The following is a 25365-nucleotide window of genomic DNA, read 5'->3' on the forward strand; positions in this document are numbered from 1 at the left end:
AAACCTGGAATCTAAAATGTTCTTAACTTCAAACTCTTCTTCATTCTCCTCTGTAAAAACTGTTGGTGGTGGTTTTCCCAATCAAGTCCCTAACACACAAGGTTTAACTAAACTGACATGAAATGTAGGATGACTTTTGATATTGGGGGGGTAATTTCAGCTTGATTGCCACTGGATTTATTATCTTTTCAATTTCAAATGGACCAATACATTTCGGACTAAATTTAGTTCTTCCCTTTAAGCGTAGATTTTTTGTGGACAACCAAACTTTTTGACCCACCTGATAATGTGGTGCATTTTGACGTTTTCTATCAGCAAAGGCCTTAAACCTTAATTTACTTTTCTCCAAAGTTTTCTTTACTTGTTCTAAACCATCCCTAATACTAGTCAAACGATGCTCAACCTCTGGATTGGAATACTCAGATGGTAACACTTCTTTCAAAAATCGTGGATGAAAACCGTAATGACTGAAAAAAGGAGAATAATTAGTAGAGTCTTTGACAGAATTATTATAGCTAAACTCTGCCAACCAAAGAAGATCCACCCAGCTCCCTTTCTCCTGCCAATAAATTCTGATATATTTTTCTAACTCCTGATTTACTCGTTCTGTTTGGCCATTGGTTTGTGGATGATAACCTGAAGAAAGCTTTATCTCAATCCCCAACTCCTTACAGAAAGCTCACCAAAACTTAGAAATGAATTGAGATCCATCCACCGCTCTCACATTCTCTGGTATATTTTTTACAATATAAGGAACATTCATATCTTTAACCACATTCCAATCCATGAAGTTACCAGTGGCTCCAGAATCAATTACTACTGGACCACTTCCCTTTAATTCCTCTTTTATATACAAGGATACATTCAATGTAATATGTGGTACCGCAGCTTGGATTGTATTAGCCACTTGTTGATTTCTGGAACTGTTTGTAGACAAAGAGGTTTTTGACACCAAGGGCAATTTCCAACAAAATGTCCTGATCTACCACAATATAAACATAAATTATTCTGCCTTTGCCTATCCTTCTCATTCTTAGTTAATGGACCTCTCACTTTATTTACTCTCTCTGCATTCCCAGTTCTCAATTCTTTATTTACAAATTCTAATCTTCCCTTATCAACTCTAGGGAAAACTCTGGGTTGCTCAACTCCTCCTCTTCTACGCTCAGCCTTGCGTTCCGCTAATCTATAATCAATTTGTATGACTAGATTAATTAAATCTTCACATGGAGTGGGTCTATTAACAATTGTAGATAAAGCATCTTTTAACTCCTCTCTCAAGCCTCTATAAAACAAAGATGATTGCTTCTCTTCTGGCAAATTGCTCTCTAATACTAAAGATCTAAACTGTGTGATGTAAGACACTAAGGGGCCGATTCATGGAACCAACGTGCGCCGAAAATCTAGGCGCAAGCATGCGCAAGCATGCGCAAGCGGAAAAAAACAGGCGCACGCGCACGCGTGCGATTCATGGAAGTCCCTGCGCGTGTTCACCGCGGGATGTGCGCCAAACCCGTGCATGGCGCACAAGTCACTGCAACATCGCGAAAGGCGTGCGCGACGGTGCGCGACGCGCACAGTGAAAGCGCACACCTCAGCGCACACAGCAGAAAGTGGGCGGGACATGGGGCGTAACGCGCGGAATGGGGAACAACACGCGAAAATAAGGGCGTAACTGGGGATGCACTGCACGGAAGCAGAGGTAACGCCCACACGCACACGAACCACACGTATTCATGGAATGGAATAGGGCAAACCCACGCACAGCCAAAGCCGCGCACAAGCTGAAACACGTCCGCCACACGAAGGCAGGCGGTAGAGTCCCAGCGCATCAAAAAAGTGGCGCCGCGGGAAGTAAAATACGCGATTGAGCGGGGTACGTGTATTACGGGGGTGCGCGGGAAGTTCCACACGCGATTTGGCCGGGTACGTGGATTCCAGGGGTGCGCGGGAAGTTCCACACGCGATTTGGGCGGGTACGTGTATTTCGGGGGTGCGCGGGAAGTTCCACACGCGATTTGGCCGGGTACGTGGATTCCAGGGGTGCGCGGGAAGTTCCACACGCGATTTGGCCGGGTACGTGGATTTCAGGGGTGCGCGGGAAGTTCCACACGCGAGTTGGCCGGGTACGTGGATTTCAGGGATGCGCGGGAAGTTCCACACGCGATTGAGCGGGGTACGTGTATTTCGGGGGTGCGCGGGAAGTGACACACGCGATTTGGCCGGGTACGTGGATTCCAGGGGTGCGCGGGAAGTTCCACACGCGACTTGGCCGGGTACGTGGATTTCAGGAGTGCGCGGGAAGTTCCACACGCGATTTGGCCAGGTACGTGGATTCCAGGGGTGCGCGGGAAGTTCCACACGCGATTTGGCCGGGTACGTGGATTTCAGGGGTGCGCGGGAAGTTCCACACGCGAGTTGGCCGGGTACGTGGATTTCAGGGGTGCGCGGGAAGTTCCACACGCGATTGAGCGGGGTACGTGTATTCCGGGGGTGCGCGGGAAGTTCCACACGCGATTTGGCCGGGTACGTGGATTCCAGGGGTGCGCGGGAAGTTCCACACGCGATTTGGCCGGGTACGTGGATTTCAGGGGTGCGCGGGAAGTTCCACACGCGAGTTGGCCGGGTACGTGGATTTCAGGGGTGCGCGGGAAGTTCCACACGCGATTGAGCGGGGTACGTGTATTTCGGGGGTGCGCGGGAAGTGACACACGCGATTTGGCCGGGTACGTGGATTCCAGGGGTGCGCGGGAAGTTCCACACGCTTTTTGGCCGGGTACGTGGATTTCAGGAGTGCGCGGGAAGTTCCACACGCGATTTGGCCGGGTACGTGGATTCCAGGGGTGCGCGGGAAGTTCCACACGCGATTTGGCCGGGTACGTTGATTTCAGGGGTGCGCGGGAAGTTCCACACGCGAGTTGGCCGGGTACGTGGATTTCAGGGGTGCGCGGGAAGTTCCACACGCGATTGAGCGGGGTACGTGTATTCCGGGGGTGCGCGGGAAGTTCCACACGCGATTGAGCGGGGTACGTGTATTTCGGGGGTGCGCGGGAAGTGACACACGCGATTTGGCCGGGTACGTGGATTCCAGGGGTGCGCGGGAAGTTCCACACGCGATTTGGCCGGGTACGTGGATTTCAGGAGTGCGCGGGAAGTTCCACACGCGATTTGGCCGGGTACGTGGATTCCAGGGGTGCGCGGGAAATTCCACACGCGATTTGGCCGGGTACGTGGATTTCAGGGGTGCGCGGGAAGTTCCACACGCGAGTTGGCCGGGTACGTGGATTTCAGGGGTGCGCGGGAAGTTCCACACGCGATTGAGCGGGGTACGTGTATTTCGGGGGTGCGCGGGAAGTGACACACGCGATTTGGCCGGGTACGTGGATTCCAGGGGTGCGCGGGAAGTTCCACACGCGACTTGGCCGGGTACGTGGATTTCAGGAGTGCGCGGGAAGTTCCACACGCGATTTGGCCGGGTACGTGGATTCCAGGGGTGCGCGGGAAGTTCCACACGCGATTTGGCCGGGTACGTGGATTTCAGGGGTGCGCGGGAAGTTCCACACGCGAGTTGGCCGGGTACGTGGATTTCAGGGGTGCGCGGGAAGTTCCACACGCGATTGAGCGGGGTACGTGTATTCCGGGGGTGCGCGGGAAGTTCCACACGCGATTTGGCCGGGTACGTGGATTCCAGGGGTGCGCGGGAAGTTCCACACGCGATTTGGCCGGGTACGTGGATTTCAGGGGTGCGCGGGAAGTTCCACACGCGAGTTGGCCGGGTACGTGGATTTCAGGGGTGCGCGGGAAGTTCCACACGCGATTGAGCGGGGTACGTGTATTTCGGGGGTGCGCGGGAAGTGACACACGCGATTTGGCCGGGTACGTGGATTCCAGGGGTGCGCGGGAAGTTCCACACGCGATTTGGCCGGGTACGTGGATTTCAGGAGTGCGCGGGAAGTTCCACACGCGATTTGGCCGGGTACGTGGATTCCAGGGGTGCGCGGGAAGTTCCACACGCGATTTGGCCGGGTACGTGGATTTCAGGGGTGCGCGGGAAGTTCCACACGCGAGTTGGCCGGGTACGTGGATTTCAGGGGTGCGCGGGAAGTTCCACACGCGATTGAGCGGGGTACGTGTATTCCGGGGGTGCGCGGGAAGTTCCACACGCGATTGAGCGGGGTACGTGTATTTCGGGGGTGCGCGGGAAGTGACACACGCGATTTGGCCGGGTACGTGGATTCCAGGGGTGCGCGGGAAGTTCCACACGCGATTTGGCCGGGTACGTGGATTTCAGGAGTGCGCGGGAAGTTCCACACGCAATTTGGCCGGGTACGTGGATTCCAGGGGTGCGCGGGAAGTTCCACACGCGATTTGGCCGCGTACGTGGATTTCAGGGGTGCGCGGGAAGTTCCACACGCGAGTTGGCCGGGTACGTGGATTTCAGGGGTGCGCGGGAAGTTCCACACGCGATTGAGCGGGGTACGTGTATTCCGGGGGTGCGCGGGGAGCAGCACACGTGAATTGCACGTGTGGGTCCTCCCAGGTGTACCCTCTACACCCTCCACGGCCCCTGCAGGTGGCTCACACCACAGGGGCCTACCCAGCACATGTCCTGCAGGCACCCCATCCACCATGGCCATGCCCACCAGCCAACCCACATATCAACTAGCACTACTGCCCACCAACGCATGTCCCCCTGCACCCCCAGCCACCAGGGGCAGCCTCCAGCAGGCCCCCACTCATGTCTCCCACCACCCCCACCCCCCAGCATCCAGGGGCACCCTCCACCAGGCCCCCACTCATGTCCCCCTGCACCCCCACCCCCTAGCATCCAGGGGCACCCTCCACCAGGCCCCCACTCATGTCCCCCTGCACCCCCACCCCCTAGCATCCAGGGGCACCCTCCACCTGGCCCCCACTCATGTCTCCCACCACCCCCACCCCCCAGCATCCAGGGGCACCCTCCACCAGGCCCCCACTCATGTCCCCCTGCACCCCCACCCCCTAGCATCCAGGGGCACACTCCACCTGGCACCCACACATGTCTCCCACCACCCCCACCCCCCAGCAGTGCAGGGGCACCCTCCACCAGGCCCCCACACATGTCCCCCTGCACCCTCACCCCCCAGCATCCAGGGGCACCCTCCACCAGGCCCCCACACATGTCCCCCTGCACCCTCACCCCCCAGCATCCAGGGGCACCCTCCACCAGACCCCCACTCATGTCACCCATCACCCCCACCCACCAGCAGTGCAGGGCACCCTCCACCAGGCCCCCACACATGTCTCCCACCACCCCCACCCCCCAGCAGTGCAGGGGCACCCTCCACCTGGCACCCACACATGTCTCCCACCACCCCCACCCCCCAGCAGTGCAGGGGCACCCTCCACCAGGCCCCCACACATGTCCCCCTGCACCCTCACCCCCCAGCATCCAGGGGCACCCTCCACCAGACCCCCACTCATGTCACCCATCACCCCCACCCACCAGCAGTGCAGGGGCACCCTCCACCAGGCCCCCACACATGTCCCCCTGCACCCTCACCCCCCAGCATCCAGGGGCACCCTCCACCAGACCCCCACTCATGTCACCCATCACCCCCACCCACCAGCAGTGCAGGGCACCCTCCACCAGGCCCCCACACATGTCTCCCACCACCCCCACCCCCCAGCAGTGCAGGGGCACCCTCCACTAGGCCCCCACACATGTCCCCCTGCACCCCCACCCCCCAGCATCCAGGGGAACCCTCCACCAGGCCCCCACCCATGTCTCCCACCACCCCCAACCCCCAGCCACCAGGGGCAGCCTCCAGCAGGCCCCCACCCATGTCCAACTCATGTTCCCCACCCAACATGTCATCACAGTCCAGATCCCTGGTCTCTATGGTCAGCCCCCAAATGCAAAACACCCACCCGAGTATTGCATCCACCCACTCATATTCTGCAATTACATCACAGAACACCAATTGCAAGTTCCAAAACAAACACATGTCCCTCACATACACCCAATGGGTGTCAGTGATTCTCTAAACACATAACATGAAATGCATGAAAACAATGAGACACCACACATTGAAGTGCAACAAATAAATAATGTATTAAAGGAAAGATGAATAGAAACAAAAATGAAGAAACAGAAATCTGAATGGAAAAAAATGAAAAGAAGCATGTCCGTTCAAAATAAAAAAAAAATTAAAGAACATAGAAATCCAAAGTAATGTAGTACAAAGTCAATGTCCACCAAACAAAATCCAATGTGAAAAAAAAATTATAAGCCATTGATCCATGGATAATGTCAAAAAAGAAAGTATGTACAAGTCCACAACTATGTACAATGCAAGAAGCCAGGGTCCATCATCCCAACAAAATAAAGGAAACCTAACTAACTACACTAACTAATAAAAAAAACTATATACAAAAATGTGGCCAATGTCCAAAAGGTCCAAATGAAATAAAAACAAAAATGAAACTTAACACTACCTACATAACTATGTACAAGGGCAGCGGGCTAGTTCCACGGCTCACTTCTGGATGTGCCGGGCCAGGGCATCATCGAACTCCTCCTCAATGTCCCGGAGGCGGCCCTCCTCCATGGCCCCGAGGGTCCGCAGGGCCGTCGACGTGTCCACCTCCAAAGCCCTGCGGATTGCCTCGAGGCACTCGACCCGCCTCAGGGCCCTCTGCATGGAGTTCTCCGCCCTGACCATTGAGAGCCGTGCCTCTTCCGCCCGCTGCCGCTCCGCATCTATGGCGTGGCCCAACCGCTGCCACACGGAAGACACTTTTTGTCCTGGGTCCTCCTGCCCTCCGGCCGATGCCTGCCCCTCCGATGTCGAAGGCCCCGAGCCTTCATGGCTCCCACCATGGTGCTGCTGCTGCTGTGCCTCTGCCCCTGCACTGCCTCCTGCTGCCTGCACATCCTCCGCCGGCTGGGGTGCAGTCGTTGACGTGGCCACCCCTGCTGGACGTCCGACTCCCGACTGCGGCAGGGATGCCTCCTCCACCAGCCTGGCCGCACCGTCAGAGGCAGCTCCACAGGGCACCCAGGTGACTGATGGGTGGGAAGATGGCACAGAGGACGACTGGCGCGTAGGGGGTCCAGCTGAGGAGGGGGTCGTGGCAAGCCCCATCAGACGGAGGAATCCGGCCTGGGTGACCTGTCCCAGCAGGCTGACGTGGTCAACGAGCCATTCGAGATGATGTGCAGTCTCTTCATGAAAAGACTGCAGGTCACCTCGCATGGCCCGTTGACGCAACGCCACTCCAGCCAGGACAGGCTCAACCCGGGCCTGGATAGCCACGTCCGCAGGCAGAGGAAGGCCAGTTGACGTCAGCTCATCCCCTGCCTGAAAACTGGTCTGGACATGGGCATCCCTGCTGGTGCAAGATGATGCAGGGACAGGATCAGGGACAGGATTGCACACAGGCACCTCCGCGGCGGCCTGTGCTGCCTCCTGTCCCTGGTCCTGCACTGCACCACTAGCACCAGTGGGATCCCCACCCCCAGACCCCGTCTCCGGTGCTTGCACGGCCTCCTCCTCCACCAAACCCCCCACCAACCTGGATGACTCTGTGCCATCTTCCCCCGTTGGGCCCTGTGGGGTCCCAGCTGCCCCTTCTGCTGCCGAGGAGTCCAACTGCAACCTCCGCCTCTTGGACCTCCCCCCGGCAGCTGTGGCCTGGGACGCGGCACCGGACTCCTCACTCCCCGACGAGATGACAACCTGGGAGGGGAGCCGGGCCTTGCGTCTCCGGCTGGCGGTGGGATCCCCGCCGCTGTGCTCCACAGCACCTTCTCCGCCCTCTTCATCATTTGACGCTGCAGACAGGGAGAAAAAAAACACAGGCATCAGGGCACTGTACAATGGACACATACACACATGACAGTTGTACATGAGTGGCATTGGCAAACCTCAGACATGTCATCACAATCCCCAACACACATGTCATTACAACTTGCACACACGAGCCATACCACAGCCATGTTGCAACTGCCAACACCATCCATACACATACAACAGCATCAGCAGCCAAAGGTGAGCCAGACATCACATGCAACACAGGAAGTGCACCACACATGTACACACCAACCACCACACTTGCATGCATGTGTACACCTCTGCTAAGTGTCGCAGTGATCAGACGGGCATCCATGTCACATCTGCCAATCAGGCTTCCACATACCGCTGTCACATGCATCCATGTTGCATCACTGTTGCACCCTTGTCAAATACACACACATGCACATGTACACAGCGCTGATACAATCAGCTGAAAACAACATACATGCGTGACATCACGGACATGTCTACTCACATACACATTCATACAAACTTGTGTGCCCACACAACTGCATTTGGCATGCAAGCCCACACACACAGGCACCATCCATGTCTCACACATTACAGCCCTCGCATGTGTCAGCCCCACGGCCCTGTACACCCGCACCCATACTCGACCCCATACAAACAGATGTGCAACCTGCACACTACTGAACAATCACCACACGCACTGCTCACAATCAGGATGCATGTACACTCACCGCTCGACTCCAGACGGGTCTGCCTCTCAAGGACCTGGACGTGGAGCGCTGGGGATATGTGTTCCAGGGCCCTCATCTGTTCTTCCGACAAGTGGCCCCGGCGCCCCTTGGCATCCGCTGCCTTCAAGAGGCGCCGGGCCTTGGTCAGGGTCCTGGACCTGAAGTCCTCCCAGCGCTTCTTGACATGTTGGAAGTCACGGACTGCCACCCCCTCCGCGTTGATGGCAGTCACGATGTCAGTCCAGATCCGAGTCCGTCCTTCCTTGTCGGCGCGGCAACTTCCGAAGAGGGCATCATACTGCCCCAGGACTTGCTCCACCAGGACACCAACTTCGGTGGCACTGAAGCTGGTGCCCCTCTGCCTCTCTGGCCGGGGGTTGTCAGTGGTCACAGATGGAGTTTGCCCCGACATGACAACCCCAGAGGCAGGAGTGGGTGGGCAACTGGGTCCTGGGGCTGGGCTGTGGAGCGATGGAATCCCAGTCGGGAGTCTTTGGTTCCAGCAGGGGTGGTCACACCAACAGCACCCCTGGCTGATGTGCAGGCAGCAAATGGCAGGGCACGTGGGCAGCAGGCAGTCAGGCAGCAGCAGATGGCAGGTGGGAGCGTGCTCGGGGCTCTGGGGGGCAGTAGTTCGGCCTTCTGGGCAGGAGCGTGGTCTTCCGTGTGCTTACGCGTGGCCAGCTTGATACGGAGTGATTTGGCACGTGAAAATTCTGCACGTCAGCGTGTAATTCGAGGAAAGGCCCTTAGCGCGTAAGCGCGTCTGCACGCATACGCATTTTCATTGGACCAAAGGCCCTCAGCGCGTGAGCGCGTCTGTGACGTGACGTGCGAGGGAGTATCCCTCATTGCACGTGATGACAGTACACACGTGGATCCCAACCAATCGCGTGTGAAAGTTCACGGGACCCCGGAACACACGTACCCCGGCCAATCGCGTGTGGAACTACCCGCGCACCCCGAAACACACGTACCCAGGCCAATCGCGTGTAGACTTTCTCGCGCACCCCTGAAATCCACGTACCCAGGCCAATCGCGTGTAGTCTTTCTCGCGCACCCCTGAAATCCACGTACCCAGCCCAATCGTGTGTAGACTTTCTCGCGCACCCCTGAAATCCACGTACCCAGGCCAATCGCGTGTAGTCTTTCTCGCGCACCCCTGAAATCCACGTACCCAGGCCAATCGCGTGTAGACTTTCTCGCGCACCCCTGAAATCCACGTACCCAGGCCAATCGCGTGTAGACTTTCTCGCGCACCCCTGAAATCCACGTACCCAGGCCAATCGCGTGTAGACTTTCTCGCGCACCCCTGAAATCCACGTACCCAGGCCAATCGCGTGTAGACTTTCTCGCGCACCCCTGAAATCCACGTACCCAGGCCAATCACGTGTAGTCTTTCTCGCGCACCCCTGAAATCCACGTACCCAGGCCAATCGTGTGTAGACTTTCTCGCGCACCCCTGAAATCCACGTACCCAGGCCAATCGCGTGTAGTTTTTCTCGCGCACCCCTGAAATCCACGTACCCAGGCCTATCGCGTGTAGACTTTCTCGCGCACCCCTGAAATCCACGTACCCAGGCCAATCGCGTGTAGACTTTCTCGCGCACCCCTGAAATCCACGTACCCAGGCCAATCGCGTGTAGTCTTTCTCGCGCACCCCTGAAATCCACGTACCCAGGCCAATCGTGTGTAGACTTTCTCGCGCACCCCTGAAATCCACGTACCCAGGCCAATCGCGTGTAGTCTTTCTCGCGCACCCCTGAAATCCACGTACCCAGGCCAATCGCGTGTAGACTTTCTCGCGCACCCCTGAAATCCACGTACCCAGGCCAATCGCGTGTAGACTTTCTCGCGCACCCCTGAAATCCACGTACCCAGGCCAATCGCGTGTAGACTTTCTCGCGCACCCCTGAAATCCACGTACCCAGGCCAATCGCGTGTAGACTTTCTCGCGCACCCCTGAAATCCACGTACCCAGGCCAATCGCGTGTAGTCTTTCTCGCGCACCCCTGAAATCCACGTACCCAGGCCAATCGTGTGTAGACTTTCTCGCGCACCCCTGAAATCCACGTACCCAGGCCAATCGCGTGTAGTTTTTCTCGCGCACCCCTGAAATCCACGTACCCAGGCCTATCGCGTGTAGACTTTCTCGCGCACCCCTGAAATCCACGTACCCAGGCCAATCGCGTGTAGACTTTCTCGCGCACCCCTGAAATCCACGTACCCAGGCCAATCGCGTGTAGTCTTTCTCGCGCACCCCTGAAATCCACGTACCCAGGCCAATCGTGTGTAGACTTTCTCGCGCACCCCTGAAATCCACGTACCCAGGCCAATCGCGTGTAGTCTTTCTCGCGCACCCCTGAAATCCACGTACCCAGGCCAATCGCGTGTAGACTTTCTCGCGCACCCCTGAAATCCACGTACCCAGGCCAATCGCGTGTAGACTTTCTCGCGCACCCCTGAAATACACGTACCCAGCCCAGCCGCGTATGGAAACACCCGCACACCCCTGGAATACACGCTCCCAGCTCTGCGTTTGCTGCTGCCCTTTGCGCTGGGTTGGGGATTTTGATGGCTTTTCCCTGCGCGAGAGGCGTTCTTGGAGGCGTAACTGGCGCTGCTGCAGGGTCGCTGCGCAACTGTGCGCCACGGCTGGTTTTGGTGGCTGGAATCCATGAATACGCTGTGCGCGGAAATGGATTTTAGCGCACGCGGCTGGCGCAGGGATTCGCACGCGCACACTGTGCGCCAGCCGCGTGCGCCACTTGTGCGCTGAATTCTATGAATCGGCCCCTAAATCTTTGGTTCCCTGTTTTAACTCTAATAATTCTCCATCAACTTCTTGAGATAATTGTCGTCTGTCAAACTTTTTTTCAAATTCTAACTTGAAGGCTAACAAGTTCTTTAGTATAGGATTCTCTTGACCAACTAATAACACTGCCCAAGTTGCCGCCTCACTAGTAAAGTAAGACAGCATAAAAGCTATTTTAGTAGCATCTGTCTTAAAAGCTTCAGGTCTACAAAGGAAATGAAGTTCACACTGTGTAAGGAAAATTTGGCATTTCTTGGCATCTCCCCCAAAACGTTTTGGAGGTGCTAAAGGGACTGGACCTATAGGTATATTCAAACTTCCCCTACTTATCCCCTGAGAACTCATTCCTTCACCCAAATGCTCTCTGGTAATTCTCTACTAGGATTCTCTGAAACTCTTGACTCCAAAGAAATGTCCTCACCCCTACGGGTAACCTTAGAGTTTAATTCTTCAAGCTTAACTTGTAATTCCTGGTTCTCTTTTCGCACATCCCTCATCTCCTCCTTTAACTCTGAAAACATGTCCCTAATGGAACTTGCTAATGCTTCTGTGGGATCCATATCAGCTCAGGTGCAAAAAATTATCGTGGGCCTTTCATCCTGTCAGGGTCCGGCTTGACTGAATTCCACAGGAGCTGATGCTGGCCCACAGACCCTCACCAGGAGTTCACCTCTCAACCCTTAAGAATAAGCTGAGCTGAGAACCCCAAGAAAGGGATAGGGGAATTTGGAAAATATAACAACAGAGACACTGAAGCCCTGCAACCTTCTGGTAGGCTCTGGTATCTGTAGTAAACAAATACACTTGGTTACTTATATATTAATATAAACTTCTTTTCTAAAATTATTTTAAAATAAACTCTAACTTCTTTACCTCTTAAACCTCTGTATAAGACTTAGAGGTTAATTATCTGTACGGAATATCTTGTAAACAATTATCATGCTTAGTGCATATAATCTCAAGCCATTCAAGTCTCTTTAGAATCCTAAAGTAATGACCCTTGCAAGTACCTTACAGACTTAGATATTCTTCTTTGCTTTTTAAGTTCATTTAACTCTATGAAGATTGATTTTTAAATGCTTTTGTCAAATGCAGTCTTTCTTTGAAGAATTGAATTCCTTTTGCATAAAAATTACATTAAATAGAAACTCATAAACTTTCTTGAATGCTGCTCTCCTTCTGCGTGTGAACCTTTTCTTTTTTTAAAAATGGACTTGCGCTCTATCGCAACCGAACACGCGCTTTCTTACACAACGTCTCTCACGTTAAAAATGTGCACACGCTCAAAAAACACTCGCGCTATTCATTTGGACACGCGCTCTATCGCTCAGAATACCCGCGTGCTCCCATAACAATGTTACTGACGTCACGCGAACTCGCGCATGCGTTAAAACAGTCTTGAAACACTTTTCATGCAGTAAACAACTTTAAAACTTGAGCGCGCAGTCTTCACACGTGGTTCCTTATAGTAATAAAACTGTAAAACGTCTTTTCACTCAGTAAACTTTAAAACTCGTTAACTCTTTAAGTTTTCTTATGAAAGATGAAAGTTCACTGTGAAAATCTTTTAGCTTTTAAAAAGAACGATCCCACCTGATGTCTTCTAGTTCACTCTGGCTCAGCAAACGATTTTCTTACTTCTTTGGTAAATCTTCTGAACTCTGAAAGGCCTTACTTAAGGAGCTCAACTAATGTACAACCAGCCACTGAATTACTATGGATGAAACGCAGTTTAGAATCTTGCTCACCTCCCAAGAATCCAACCCATTATCCTATCCACCAATCAGACAAACCAAACATACTATTGTTCCTTAAACCAATCAGATTAAGTTTCTTTCTCTCCATCTTGACTTGGGCAACCACAATGTTAATTCTATGTACAAACTCTTCCTGATTACTACTCCAGCCAGCCCTGACAACCCCTCACCCGACTCTGCGGTTCATTCCCTTTTGGCTTCACTTCTCTGTTCACCATCTCAACCATAGACCTCTCCTTCCTTCCCTGAAACCTTACATCTCCCTTAGAACGTCTACGCTCTAGACGTCTTTCAGTTTGACGAAAATCTAACTGCACAACCAAATCAATTAAAGCATCCAAAGTAGTAGGACGCTTCAAAACACCCGCCAAGGCATCTTTTAACTCATCCTTTAAACCTCTATAAAATAAAGAAGCCCTCTTCTCCTCTGGCCACCTAATCTCTAGAATTAGAGATCTAAATTGAGTGATATAAGAAATCAACTCCTTACCTCCCTGACGAAGCTCCAGTAGTTCACCATCAACCTCTAAAGATACCTGTCTCTTGTCAAACATTTTTTTTAATTCAGCCAGGAAAAGGGAATAATTATTCAATGCCCAACTCTTTTGACTCACCAAAAGACTTTCCCACGCAGAAGCTTCTCCAGATAAATAGGATAGAGTAAATGTCACCTTTGAGGCATCCATGGTGAATAACTCTGGATGACTTAGGAAATGTCATTCACACTGAGTCTGAAATATTTGTATTTTTTTAGAATCTCCCAAAAAGCCCCCCGGGGCAGCCAAAGGAACAGGCATAACTAAAGTTCCTAAACCCCCCACTGCCTCCACTCTTCTTGGAAGCCTAGGTTCTTGTTCTTCCCCTTCTCTCACCAACTCAGGGGGAGACCCAGCACCCCCCGAAACTTCTACTAAAAAACTTCTCCCCACGGGGAGCCCGAGAGCCCCAAATGGGAAATCAGCTGCAGGTAGAAACACTACACGGCATGTAAACATAACCGCATGTGTTTCTGCCTTCCTTGGCTTTCACTTTGGGTCTCCGGTACTCCCCTGGGAGCACCGGAGACCCAAAGTGATAGCCACAGCAGGCAGAAACACATGCGGTTGTGTTGGAAAACGCTGCGGTTTTCTTTCCAAGTTTCTCAGGCTCCTCCGAGCCGGAGGAGCCTGAGAAACTTGGAAAGAAAAACCGCAGCGTTTTCCAACACAATAACGTTGTATTTATGTTTGCGGTCGCTTCAAAAGCGACTGCAAACATAAATACAACGTTTTTAAAGCTGCGGTTTTATTTCTAAGTTTTCCGGACTCCTCCAGCCCGGAAAACTTAGAAAAAAAACCACAGCTAGTGCTTATTTTATTATTTTAAATAAATAGCACTTACCGAGATTCAGCTGCAGCTTTCCTGCTCTGGTCTCCGGTCCCCGTCCTCCGCCTAGAGCACTAATGAAGGGAAAGCCACCCAGCGGTAGCCTTTGTTTACTACAGCTGGCTGGCTTTTCCTTCATTAGTGCCGCAAAAGCAAAAGCCAGCACAGGAGGGCCTCCATTTCACAAAATGGATGCGCCCGTGTGCTTGCTTTTGCGAATTCTGAGCTTGAATAGCTCAAAATTTTTCATAGGAAGTTTTAAAACGGAGAATGCTAGTATTTTTTTTTATGTTGCCTATCTATTTTTTAAATAACATTTTTTACTAGACCATCCCTTTAAGTTTAACTCATCCAACCTCTGACAAAGATTTGAATACTCCTGATGAGCAACCCGTAACTCTTCGCACATTTCTCTAACCATTACTCCCAACGCCTCCATGGTTGTCTCATCGGGGTTCATAACAGCTCGGGCAGACTACCTTTATTGGCCTTTCATTCTGTCAGGCTGAGATTCTGATCTTGCATTTGCGGAAGCTGCTGAACCCCCGGACAATCCACCTAAAATGTAACACTCAGAGCTCCAAATTGTTTTACAGCTCAGTTTACCACACTTCTAGGGGAAAGGGGGAAAAGTGGATAAAATAACAACCACCAGGCTGGATGCTATTGACTAGCTGGTTCCTCAGCTGCAGTTGAGACAAAAGCATATACAGCACCACAATTACTCATTGAGTCACTGACCTTATAAACTATATCCTTTACTAAATAGTTAAAAAGACCATACCTGATACTTCTCCTGAAAATGTCCGGAGAAGTGATTTAGTAGTAAGACTTCCTTACTAGTTGCCAGAAAAACTTAAGGATCATTCAGCCTTCTAAGATAGGTCCTTGAATGCATTAACAGTCTTTCCCAGTAACTTCTTATTCTTCTTTTACTTTTACAAACTTTTTTAGTTCAAGATGAAGTAAGGAAGTTCCAACGAAATTCAATCTGGTAAAGTTGTTTGTATGCTATTATTAGTCTCTTAAAGATGTAGAGCTTGAAACTTGCGAAGGGAATTCACGTAGTAAAATTCACACTTGCGTGCTAAAATTCCACGTGGCAAAACACGCACACGCGCTATACGTCCACGTAGCAAAAAACATGTCCACGCGCGATTGTTTCTCGTAGCAGAAAACACGTACACGCGCTTTAGTTCCATGTAGCAGAAAACACGTACACGCGCTTTAGTTCCAGTTGCAGTGAACACTTACACGCACTATAGATCCACGTAGCAGAAAACACGTACACGCACTTTAGTTCCACGTAGCAGAAAACACGTACACACGATTTAGTTCCAGTAGCAGTTAACATGTACACGCGCTATAGATCCACGTAGCAGAAAACACGCACACACGCTTTTGTTCCAGTAGCAAAGTTCTCGCACATACGTGATTAATTCCCATAGCAAACATGCGCACACGCGCAGTTGATTCACATAGCAGGATTTGCGCGCACGCGCGGTTGCTTTATTTAATGGCTCAATCACGCGCTAGCTCTGAAAAGTCACGTAGCTTATGAAAGCATGCGCGCGCATTACAGTTTTGCGTGGATACGATGAACTTGCTCGTGAACCTTTTCAATTAAATTAACTTTTTTAAAAAAATTACATAAGTCTAAGATAGTTCTGTATTTAAGTTTCCTTCCACTTAAAAATGATTAGAAAGCACTTATCTCATGAATGAGTCTCAGAAAAGTTCTTATCACTGATAATGGAATCTTCTCACTCCTGTCCTGTGTCCAAAACGAAATCCAAATAATTCTTTTCCAGTTTATTACTCTAAGAAGCCGCTCGACCGCTTGAAACTTGAAACCCCTGATGAAGTTAAGCAGGAGCAGCTTTTCACACGACCTCTCAGCTGGGCTTTGACGATGAAAGGCAGTTTAGAATGCTCACTGTCCTTCCTATAAACAATCACCAGCCAATCAAAACTTAGGCTGAGCACTTCCATCTTGGCTTGGGGCCTTTTCCAAAGGCTGCAATTAAGGTTAAGGCTAAATTGTCTGTATCTCAAATAAACCCAATCATAACACACCAAAACCCTTACTAACTACATATGTGCCACACCTGACCCAATGTATGTAAAAATAAGTCAATGTATGTAACCCCTGACCTAAGAACATGTCAATGTATGTAACACCTGACCCAATGTAACACCTGACCCAATGTAAGTAAGAATGTGTCAACCTGACAAGAGTACAGGGCATGGGGATGCCAGGATTGGGCAAGAAGCCCAGAATATGAAACACAATAGCAACAAAAAATTCTAAAGAAGAAAAGGAGCAAATGGGTCAAAAGATTAGGGACATGGATGTGACCCCCCCGCCCCGTACCTCAAGGAATAATGAGAAAGAAAAGAATGCTCCACCTGCACCGCCAGTTTGTTTTTTTGAAACAATTATTATGAAAAACATTTTCGATAGCAATGTTTTGAATAATGAAATAGGCACATGACATGAAAACCCTTCTGACAGACATAACTTCTTTACATTTCTTTAAAGACCCGAGCCTACCAGAGTTAACCTATTTGCCTCTATTTCCACTCTCTGACTGCAGACATTGATGAGTGCAAGGTTCTACCCAACATCTGTCGCAACGGAGAATGCGTCAACGAGAAAGGATCATACAGATGTGAATGCAAAGTTGGATACACCACAGACATCTCAGGCACCATCTGCTTGGGTGAATTTCTACTATTGTCTCTCAGCCTTCACTGTATAATGAGCTATTCCCATCAACATTTAATAAACCATTTACTGAATAGTCTGAAGTTAATTCATACACCATACATTTAGGCAATTTGAGTAAAATCATATTTGTATTTAAATGTAAATGCTTATTTTTTAATATGAATAATAATATTAATAATCTTATTCTCATTTAGACATTTTCTGTCAATAAAAGATTTATGATATAAGGCCCCTTTTTTAAAAGTTAGATAAGTTCTGTTGCGGCTGATTCTTTTTTGCCCAATATTATTTTCAACATATTTTTAAACCTATAGATCTTGATGAGTGCAACCAGGCTCCGAAACCTTGCAATTTCATCTGCAAAAACACAGCAGGAAGCTACCAGTGTTCCTGCCCTAGAGGGTATCTTATCCAGGAAGACGGAAGGAGCTGCAAAGGTAGGTGGATAACCTGCAACGTGATTCATGAACTGCAAACAGAATGATTCCCTTGACCTCATCAGTTCCGGTCCCTTTGGTGAACATCGTCATCACATGGCACATATACAGGGACATTGCTTTTGCAAAGGGAGGCCTCTATTTTGCACTTAATATCTGTCTCAAAATGAATATTCATTTCTTTAATTCATGTTGGTTTACCAACGACTAGCTATTAGTTGCCAGATGCAAAAATGTCATCTAAATGTGTCTTTGCATGTCATGGGCTTGTAGTTGTCCTTTTTTCATTATAGGTATAGGCTGACAGTACATGGCATAGGTTGAGGCAGAATGGCATACTCATCACCAGGTCTCAGTTGCTGAAAAGCGCACCAAGATCCTTGTTAAAAGCTAGGAACCTTAGTGTCCTATATGATGCCAGATGTTCAATGGAATCACTGGAGTATTGGCACTTGCAGCCTGGAGAGACACAACTGAGTCGACATGGGAAACACGAACATAAAGAGCGCTTTAGAGGATTCGGTACAAGCCATCCGGGCATTGTTTGAACTTGAGATAGGGGAACCACTTCTGCCTTATGAGCTTCTCATTTCTTATCAGTAGGTCAACATATTGAGTTCAAATTCCTATGCATGGTATAAATAAGCTGGGGAGACAAAGAATACGTCCACTGTCGGAAATTGACCTCCCATGACGCACAGACATGGAACATTGGGTGGAAGCCACACCTGATCAATCTCCTATGGTGCAATTAGGTGCGTGATTCATAGAGAGAAAACCATCCAGGTACAGCGTTCCTGTCTCTGAAATGCATTGGCCTTGGATCTCTAGACAACTCTTGCTTCCTTCCGGAAAGTTTGAGAAACCATATTATTCAAAACGTTTCTCAGCTTGATCACCAGGCATGACCAACGAAGCCCCTCCAATGAGGGATCAGGCCCGCTTACCAATTCCGATTCCAAACAACGCATCTGACAAGCACTCCACCTTTCAAGTATCACCCACTGACTCTGCACACCTGTTGTTCCCCATGTCAGGAACCTTCTCCAGCATTTAGGATAGATGCCATTTGTTCTTCTTGAAGCAGGCAGAGAGTCCTTCTTCAGCTGGTCTTGTTCAACTCTCGAGAGACGCTGGCAAGCAGTCTAGCCTTACTTACGGGAGTGCTTCGGCACTGGATAGAGTGTAACAAGTGATCACAATAAAAGGAATGGTAGGAGATATGTCACTATAAGGCACAATGAGTAGGTAGTTTGAGTGGGAAGTAGTGTCAAATTGTTAAAGCCCCAAGACCCTTGGTTTGGGTATTCAAGAGTCTCTAACCACAAGGTCACTGTGGCTCATTACCTTACTGGAAGTCCTTCAGTTCCATATGTGATCAGAGGGATGAACCAAATGCCTGCTTAAGGATTCTTAGCACAACTGAAGCATTGAATTAGCCCGGGAACCAAGGTTTTAGACCAGCAGTGCTCATTGCTATTTAAGGTAAAAAGTGCTGTTTCTGATCATGGCTAGAGATGGATTCTATGCGAGAATGTAAGCAAGAGAAGCTGGATTTGGGCCAAAAGGCGATACATCTACTCAGACAGTGTGTCCTCATCAGGACGTGTGAATTGCCGGTCGCAGGTTCGAATCCCGACAAGGCCAACTCAGTTTTTCATCCTTCCAAGGTCGATAAATGAGTACCAACTTCGGTTGGGATGATTAATGTATGTAATGTACAGCGCTTAGGTGTAAGGGCTATATGAAATAACAAATCATGGTGCTACCACTTGGTCCTATGTTTTCTGTTGGTGTCGGCTTGAGATGTCAAATGGTTCATTCTTGAAGTTAAGAACTTTTGGGGTTACAAGACATATCTCAGGGCATCTTGTGGTGCTAAGCCTTAGTGCTGGAGATCTCGATCAAATGAAGGCCAGGGTGGAGACGAAAAATAATTTCTGACAGGCATCAGGGCTGCAAGACGCTAAGGAGTTCAGTCAGTGTTGCTGAGGCGTACAGTGCAGACCCTCAAGTTTGGTAGACCTGCTTGGCTCTGCTGATGTTAGGATGACATCCCACAACAAAGGCCAGATCAGAAAATTGGTTTAAATTCATTGTAGGATTCAAAGCTGTAGGCATCAGACACTGTCAGGTGCAGGGTGCCCCTGCTGGATCGACAGAGACAAGAGAGCTGAGCGCCAACCCTGATCTCACCCTGGTGGGAAGGAAGTCCCGCTTCCCAGGATACTGGGCATAGCTATGCTTTCAGGCAGTTTTAGCAGGTTGTGTTTTGTCACGTATTCGGAAGGGCGTCTTTATGTTGGCATCATCTGTAGATCAACATGGCAGGGAAGCTTTCCCTTGACATTAATGGTAAATGGTGTGAGGTTTGTAGCCCAAGCCCCTGTCACTGTCTTGCCCATGTTCAAACATGCTGGTGGCCACCCAGTCAGTGAAGGCTGTCAAATTCAATTTCAGTGGACTCCTTTCTGAAGAAGTGGATTCAGTCAAGTCCTCCCAGTCAATCTGCTCTTGACACACTGCAAATGGAAAACTCAGACAAGGAAGCCATGGCCATAAATGACCCCAAATGTGCTCTTGTGGGAACAATGTTCAACTTCAATCCCTGCCGTGGAGTTTAGAAAAAGAGGAAAATGGTTGTCACCTCAAATGAGTACATCCAGCATGTATCCCCGGGCTTGTATTAAAGGCTGCCACCGATCAGGCAGCACATCACAGTCAGACAGGCCAGGAAACTCGCCTGGGGAACTACCATTGAGTACCTCGACTCCTCCTCTGGCACATCAGAAATAGTGTTCCTGTTGAGGTCAGAGGAAAGAGCTCTGCATGCAAAAGTTATAAATCAGTACAGGAATGTAAGAAATTAGTAGTCACAGCTTAGAAAATTAGACCTTACTCCTCATCCTGAGCTTATTAACCAATCGTGAGACTGGATTACTGCTCAAATCTGGCACTGAGACTATTTCTGGATAAAGACCGCTCACCCCACATGTCAGAAGAACCCTGATCATAGAGGGACATAGATGCCAGATCCATGGCTGCCGTGTACCAGCCCAGGCGCTGCAAAGTCTTAACATGCACAAAGCTGCTATAGCACTAGCTATGGCTGAAGCGGATGAAACGGTGCTAGCTAGCAACTATACCACCCGTAGAATGTTAGGTCCAACTGCTTACATTGCTAGCCTTTCGTTAGCGGATACCAATCCGGGTTTGTTTTAGGACCAGCTGTGCCTCATTGGCTTGACACCACTTACATGATAAATGGGGGCTGTGGTAGAAGTTCTTTAAACCACTTGGGAGCGCGAAAGCATCAGTTGTGTTAGTTCTTTTCTTTTTAATGTGTCATATCAGTGTTAATGGTACTTACAGTGCCTTTATAACAACTATCACTTGATATGTGCTGAATTGTATTTTATGAAGATTCCATGAAAATCTCTGTCACAGAGTAACATTCTAACAGATATGCAGTAAAAGCAACATGGAGTCCATCTTCAGTATGCTCGATACACAGTCCTTGTAGCTTTAGAGATGCCCAGTTCAAGAGGAGAGCATATTAGCCATTGTTCAGCTATTTACATGATTCTTTTGACTACAACCCTGGTGTGCCCTGCTAGTGGCATTAGTTTATCATTAGATATAAGTGGAAAATGTGATACAGACCACAGGAATTACACCAAAACAATTCACCCACCATCTAGAACTTTAGCCAAACAAAGGGGGCGATCCAATCCTATTGAGAAGACAACATTTTACTGGCACATTTAGGTAAAGTGTTTTAATGATGTCATAATTATCATAGATCACCTTAATTATATATGGGCACTAAAATACGGTAGTATGCAGTAGGTATGGTGAAATATACACATGAATTAAAGAAAACCACCCCTTAATCGATATTAAGCACAAAATTCTTGCCCTGCTCTTGCCGGTTTGCTACTCATTTGTCAGGGTCTGTATGCCACAACAGGTACTGAGTAAAAACTAACTGTAAGCCTTTTATTATATAGATATCATATTCATTCATTTGTCATTCTTGCACTGTGTTCAAAATGAATACCCATACATCCACCGACTTGTGCATGGATGTTTATTTCAGCTAATATGAGTCTATTTCAATATCTTTCTTTGTGGTATTTATTTGCATTATTTACTTGGAGCACTTGGAAAGTGCAGTGCATATGACTGATGTGGTCTCTTGGAAAGTGCAGTGCAAATGACTGATGTGGTCTCTTGGAAAGTGCAGTGCAAATGACTGATGTGGTCTCTTGGAAAGTGCAGTGCATATGACTGATGTGGTCACTTGGTGATGGAGACAAGTGGTTTGAAAGAGGCAGCATTTGAGAGGGAAGAGCCAAGTGTTGATGGTCATAGAGATGGTGAGGTGATCCTGCTTGTTCCTATTTAATTCTGGAAACGGCTTCAAGAAACGAGCAGCTAAGCAGGAGAAGGAGTCTCTTTCAGCCTTCGCCTTAATCTAAAGCGCCATTAGAAATATAGTTGGAGAGGAATGCAGGGAACGTAGAGAGCAAGCCTAACAGTTTGTTGAGCACGGACTGTTGCTCTCAAGGGATGGATATCCTCCATCTCCCGTATCCTGAGATGAGGTGCATGACAAGCACACATAGGCGCGCCGCACCGAGGATGTTGGGAATCAAAGTCAGCAACGCCGCCAGGAAAGCTCACAATCTTGGCCATACATCCCCGCTGTCGTGGCAGTCCATAGTGGGGACGGCCGGGAAACCTGACTCCAGTGATGGGAGATAAGGTCAGGGCGAATTTGTATACGCTTCCAGAGCCACAGGAGTTATGGGGAAAGAAATAGTGGGCCGCCTCATTCTGTACTCTGCTGTTTGGAGACTGAGGCAAAAGACAGACCAAAGTCAAGGTTGTGGCATTAATACAGCCTCGATTACATGAACGCATCGAAGGCAATTGCCCTGTTAGGGAAGGGGAGGCAGGGAAGAATTCTCTTGAGGAACTGCAGATTTTAGAATTGAATAAAAACAATTCACTTGATTTGGGTGGAGGGAAAAGTTTATTAAGAAGAAATACAAATGTGTTAATCCCAGAGCATTGAGTGGAGGAGGCTACCCTCGAGGGAGGAGAGGGGTCAGAAGGAGGAGGGTCAAAGGACAATTTGGCAATTGCTTTCAATCTTGTCAACACTTGAGTTTAGGGCAAGTAGAGATCATGTCAATAGAGATGTGAAACAGGTTAGCTACAACAACCTGCCTATCCTGAAAAAGATGGGATGACATAAGCTGTGTTTTTTGATTTTCTCCTTTGTGTTGAGATCAGGAGTCCAGTGAAACCATCCTTGTGACTTCAGCATTTAAATGGCTGATCTTTTGTTTCAGATCTTGATGAGTGTTCCACCAAGCAGCATAACTGCCAGTTCATTTGTGTGAACACCATTGGCAGTTTTACTTGCAAATGCCCACCTGGATTTACACAGCATCAGACGGCGTGTATAGGTGAGTGATACAGTCATTCAGTGGGGGTATGAGGTAAGTGGTAAACTGCCCGGGTAAATAGAGGGAATATATTAAATGTAGACCAAAATAGAGAAAAACTGAATTATAATGTAAAGCTTGCATTATCCTTCTAAATGCACCTTTGTCATACAATGTCATTTCGATTCACTATATATTAAAGATTTCGTATACTAATAATAAAAAGAGAGTGATCTCTACTTTTGACCTCAAAAACATTGTGAAACGCATTGGCACATCGTGTCAGGTAAGAGCGATGGACTCTTTTCTCTTCCTTCACTCTAAATAATTCTTCTCTTGCTTGGTCTTGTCATTACCAACTTTACTAAATCCGCAAGGCTTAGCCATTTCTTGTTTTCCTGGCTGCTGAGATTCTTGTTTTGACTTCTGTGTTCTCTAGTCTTCACTATTTCATGTCATGTATTTTCATGCCGGTGCAAATGCTGGGGATCCTTATGGCGCCCGCTGGCTTTATAAAGCCGGCGCACTCCATATGGTCCCATTGTACATACTCCCTTGCATGGCAGGAAGCATGTACATTTAAATTTGCCTACCATGCGCGCTTGTCGTGCAGCGTTTAATTGTAATTGTGACTGTTGCTTACCATGCGTGCACAATTATAAGTAAATGCGGCCTGGCATGCTCACATACCAGGCAGCATTTACTCACTTTGCACGGCAGAGTGCAAAAGTGCAGGGAAAAGGTGGCGTACATGCGTGTTTGCCACCTTCTGCCTTGCACGTTTGCACTCTGCTGTGCAAATGACCAAAATTTGGCAGTGGGGAGCTGCCTACGTGTATGTCTATAGGTAACGGCTCCCCGTCGCTAAATTACGCATTTGATCAAAATGAGCTCCATCATTTTTTTTATTGTATTGTTGTTTCATAGGGTACCGTATTGCATGCAGACATACATGGGTACAGATCACAAGGCGTAGAGAATGAGAGTAGTGCAGTGTATCAATCAAATTACAGAGAGAGTACATTCCTGCCACTTATTAAACACAGGTAAACAAATGCATATGGCACTGTAAGGGTTAATACGGGTGGCTGGTGTAAGCACAAAGCAAATTTGCAGCCAATCTCTGAAGACGCATTCGCTCAGAGTGGCCGCCCAAACACTTTCCACTACCACATCATGGGAGGCTATTGGGAAAACTGAGTGTTGTCGGCACCAGCCCCACAGCGTAAGGTTCAACATGGAGAGGGGCGCTCCCTGCATGTTGGCATAAAACATGGTTGGACAAGCCCAACATTAGTAGCCACATTAGATGGCAAACTACTTATTTAGTAAAATCGTTGTACATCAAAATATAGCAACCTGCTTTCTGGAGTAACCTTTGATGTATAAACAGGGATGCTTTGCTTTGGGCTAAATTCAGAAAATGCTTATTTGACTCATTACCTTAGGATTGCTGATGAGGCCAAGTTAGAAACACTTTAAAAAGACAATAAAAAGAAAATTCAAAAAGAAAGATTACGGCACTTCATATAAATGCTTACAAACCCTTTACAACAAATGGAAACGCACAGATGCATGTCCCACACTTTATTTTGGGGTGGTGTCGGATTGGGGCAAGGCAGACTACAAATTGGAGGATTTCAGGATAGCAGTTCTCAATAAGGCGGTGTGATGACCTTAAAAGACCCCTTTGTACAGTCACAAAACACTACATTTAGTGCTGTCCGCTTGTTTTCCAGCATCACTTGCATTTTAATTATGTTGACACAAGGCAGCAGCATCTTTCTCATTCCTCTGGCTCTGCTTTTTTGGAATGTGAGGCACATTTAACATGTGCGGGCAAAACAGGCATCTCTGAGGTCCTCTGAAGCCCCCGAACATTAAAATAAAAAGACTTTATGGAGCGTCAAGTATCTGTGACCAGCACTAATAGCAACCGCTCGGTTTCAGCTGGGTCCCATTGCCAGGGGTTGACTCATTTATTTGGCTTGCTTGGAGCCATTTTGATGGTACGTTTTACTGCATTTGCAAGTTAGCCAAACTCCCCGGCCGTGTCCAGCTTCAAAATGTGTTTTATGGCGTGTTCTTGTTTAATGACAAGAGTAATGGAAGGCAGTGTCTTGGATTAAGGTCAAACAAAAAACAAGATCCTGAATAATGTCTTAATACGAAATACAGAGCGAAGCACACCCTAGTCAAAGGAATGACGTTGCCTTCACTGCGTCCTCAATGTAGGTGAGATAATTCAGGTCAAGCCATCATGTA

At 49.0% G+C, this 25365-nt stretch overlaps 1 protein-coding gene across 1 annotated transcript in view; it reads left to right on the plus strand.

The window, feature by feature from the left end:
- Positions 1–25365, plus strand: part of FBN1 (fibrillin 1) — a 643598-nt gene that overhangs the window by 526629 nt on the left and 91604 nt on the right. The window contains exons 58-60 of the mRNA XM_069624792.1: positions 17074–17199; positions 17522–17644; positions 23005–23121. Coding sequence (XP_069480893.1) covers positions 17074–17199; positions 17522–17644; positions 23005–23121 — 366 coding nt within the window. The remainder of the gene's footprint in view (positions 1–17073; positions 17200–17521; positions 17645–23004; positions 23122–25365) is intronic.

Source organism: Ambystoma mexicanum, chromosome 11 (assembly GCF_040938575.1).
Source record: "Ambystoma mexicanum isolate Mex_15411 chromosome 11, UKY_AmexF1_1, whole genome shotgun sequence".
In the NCBI taxonomy this organism is placed as follows: domain Eukaryota; kingdom Metazoa; phylum Chordata; class Amphibia; order Caudata; family Ambystomatidae; genus Ambystoma; species Ambystoma mexicanum.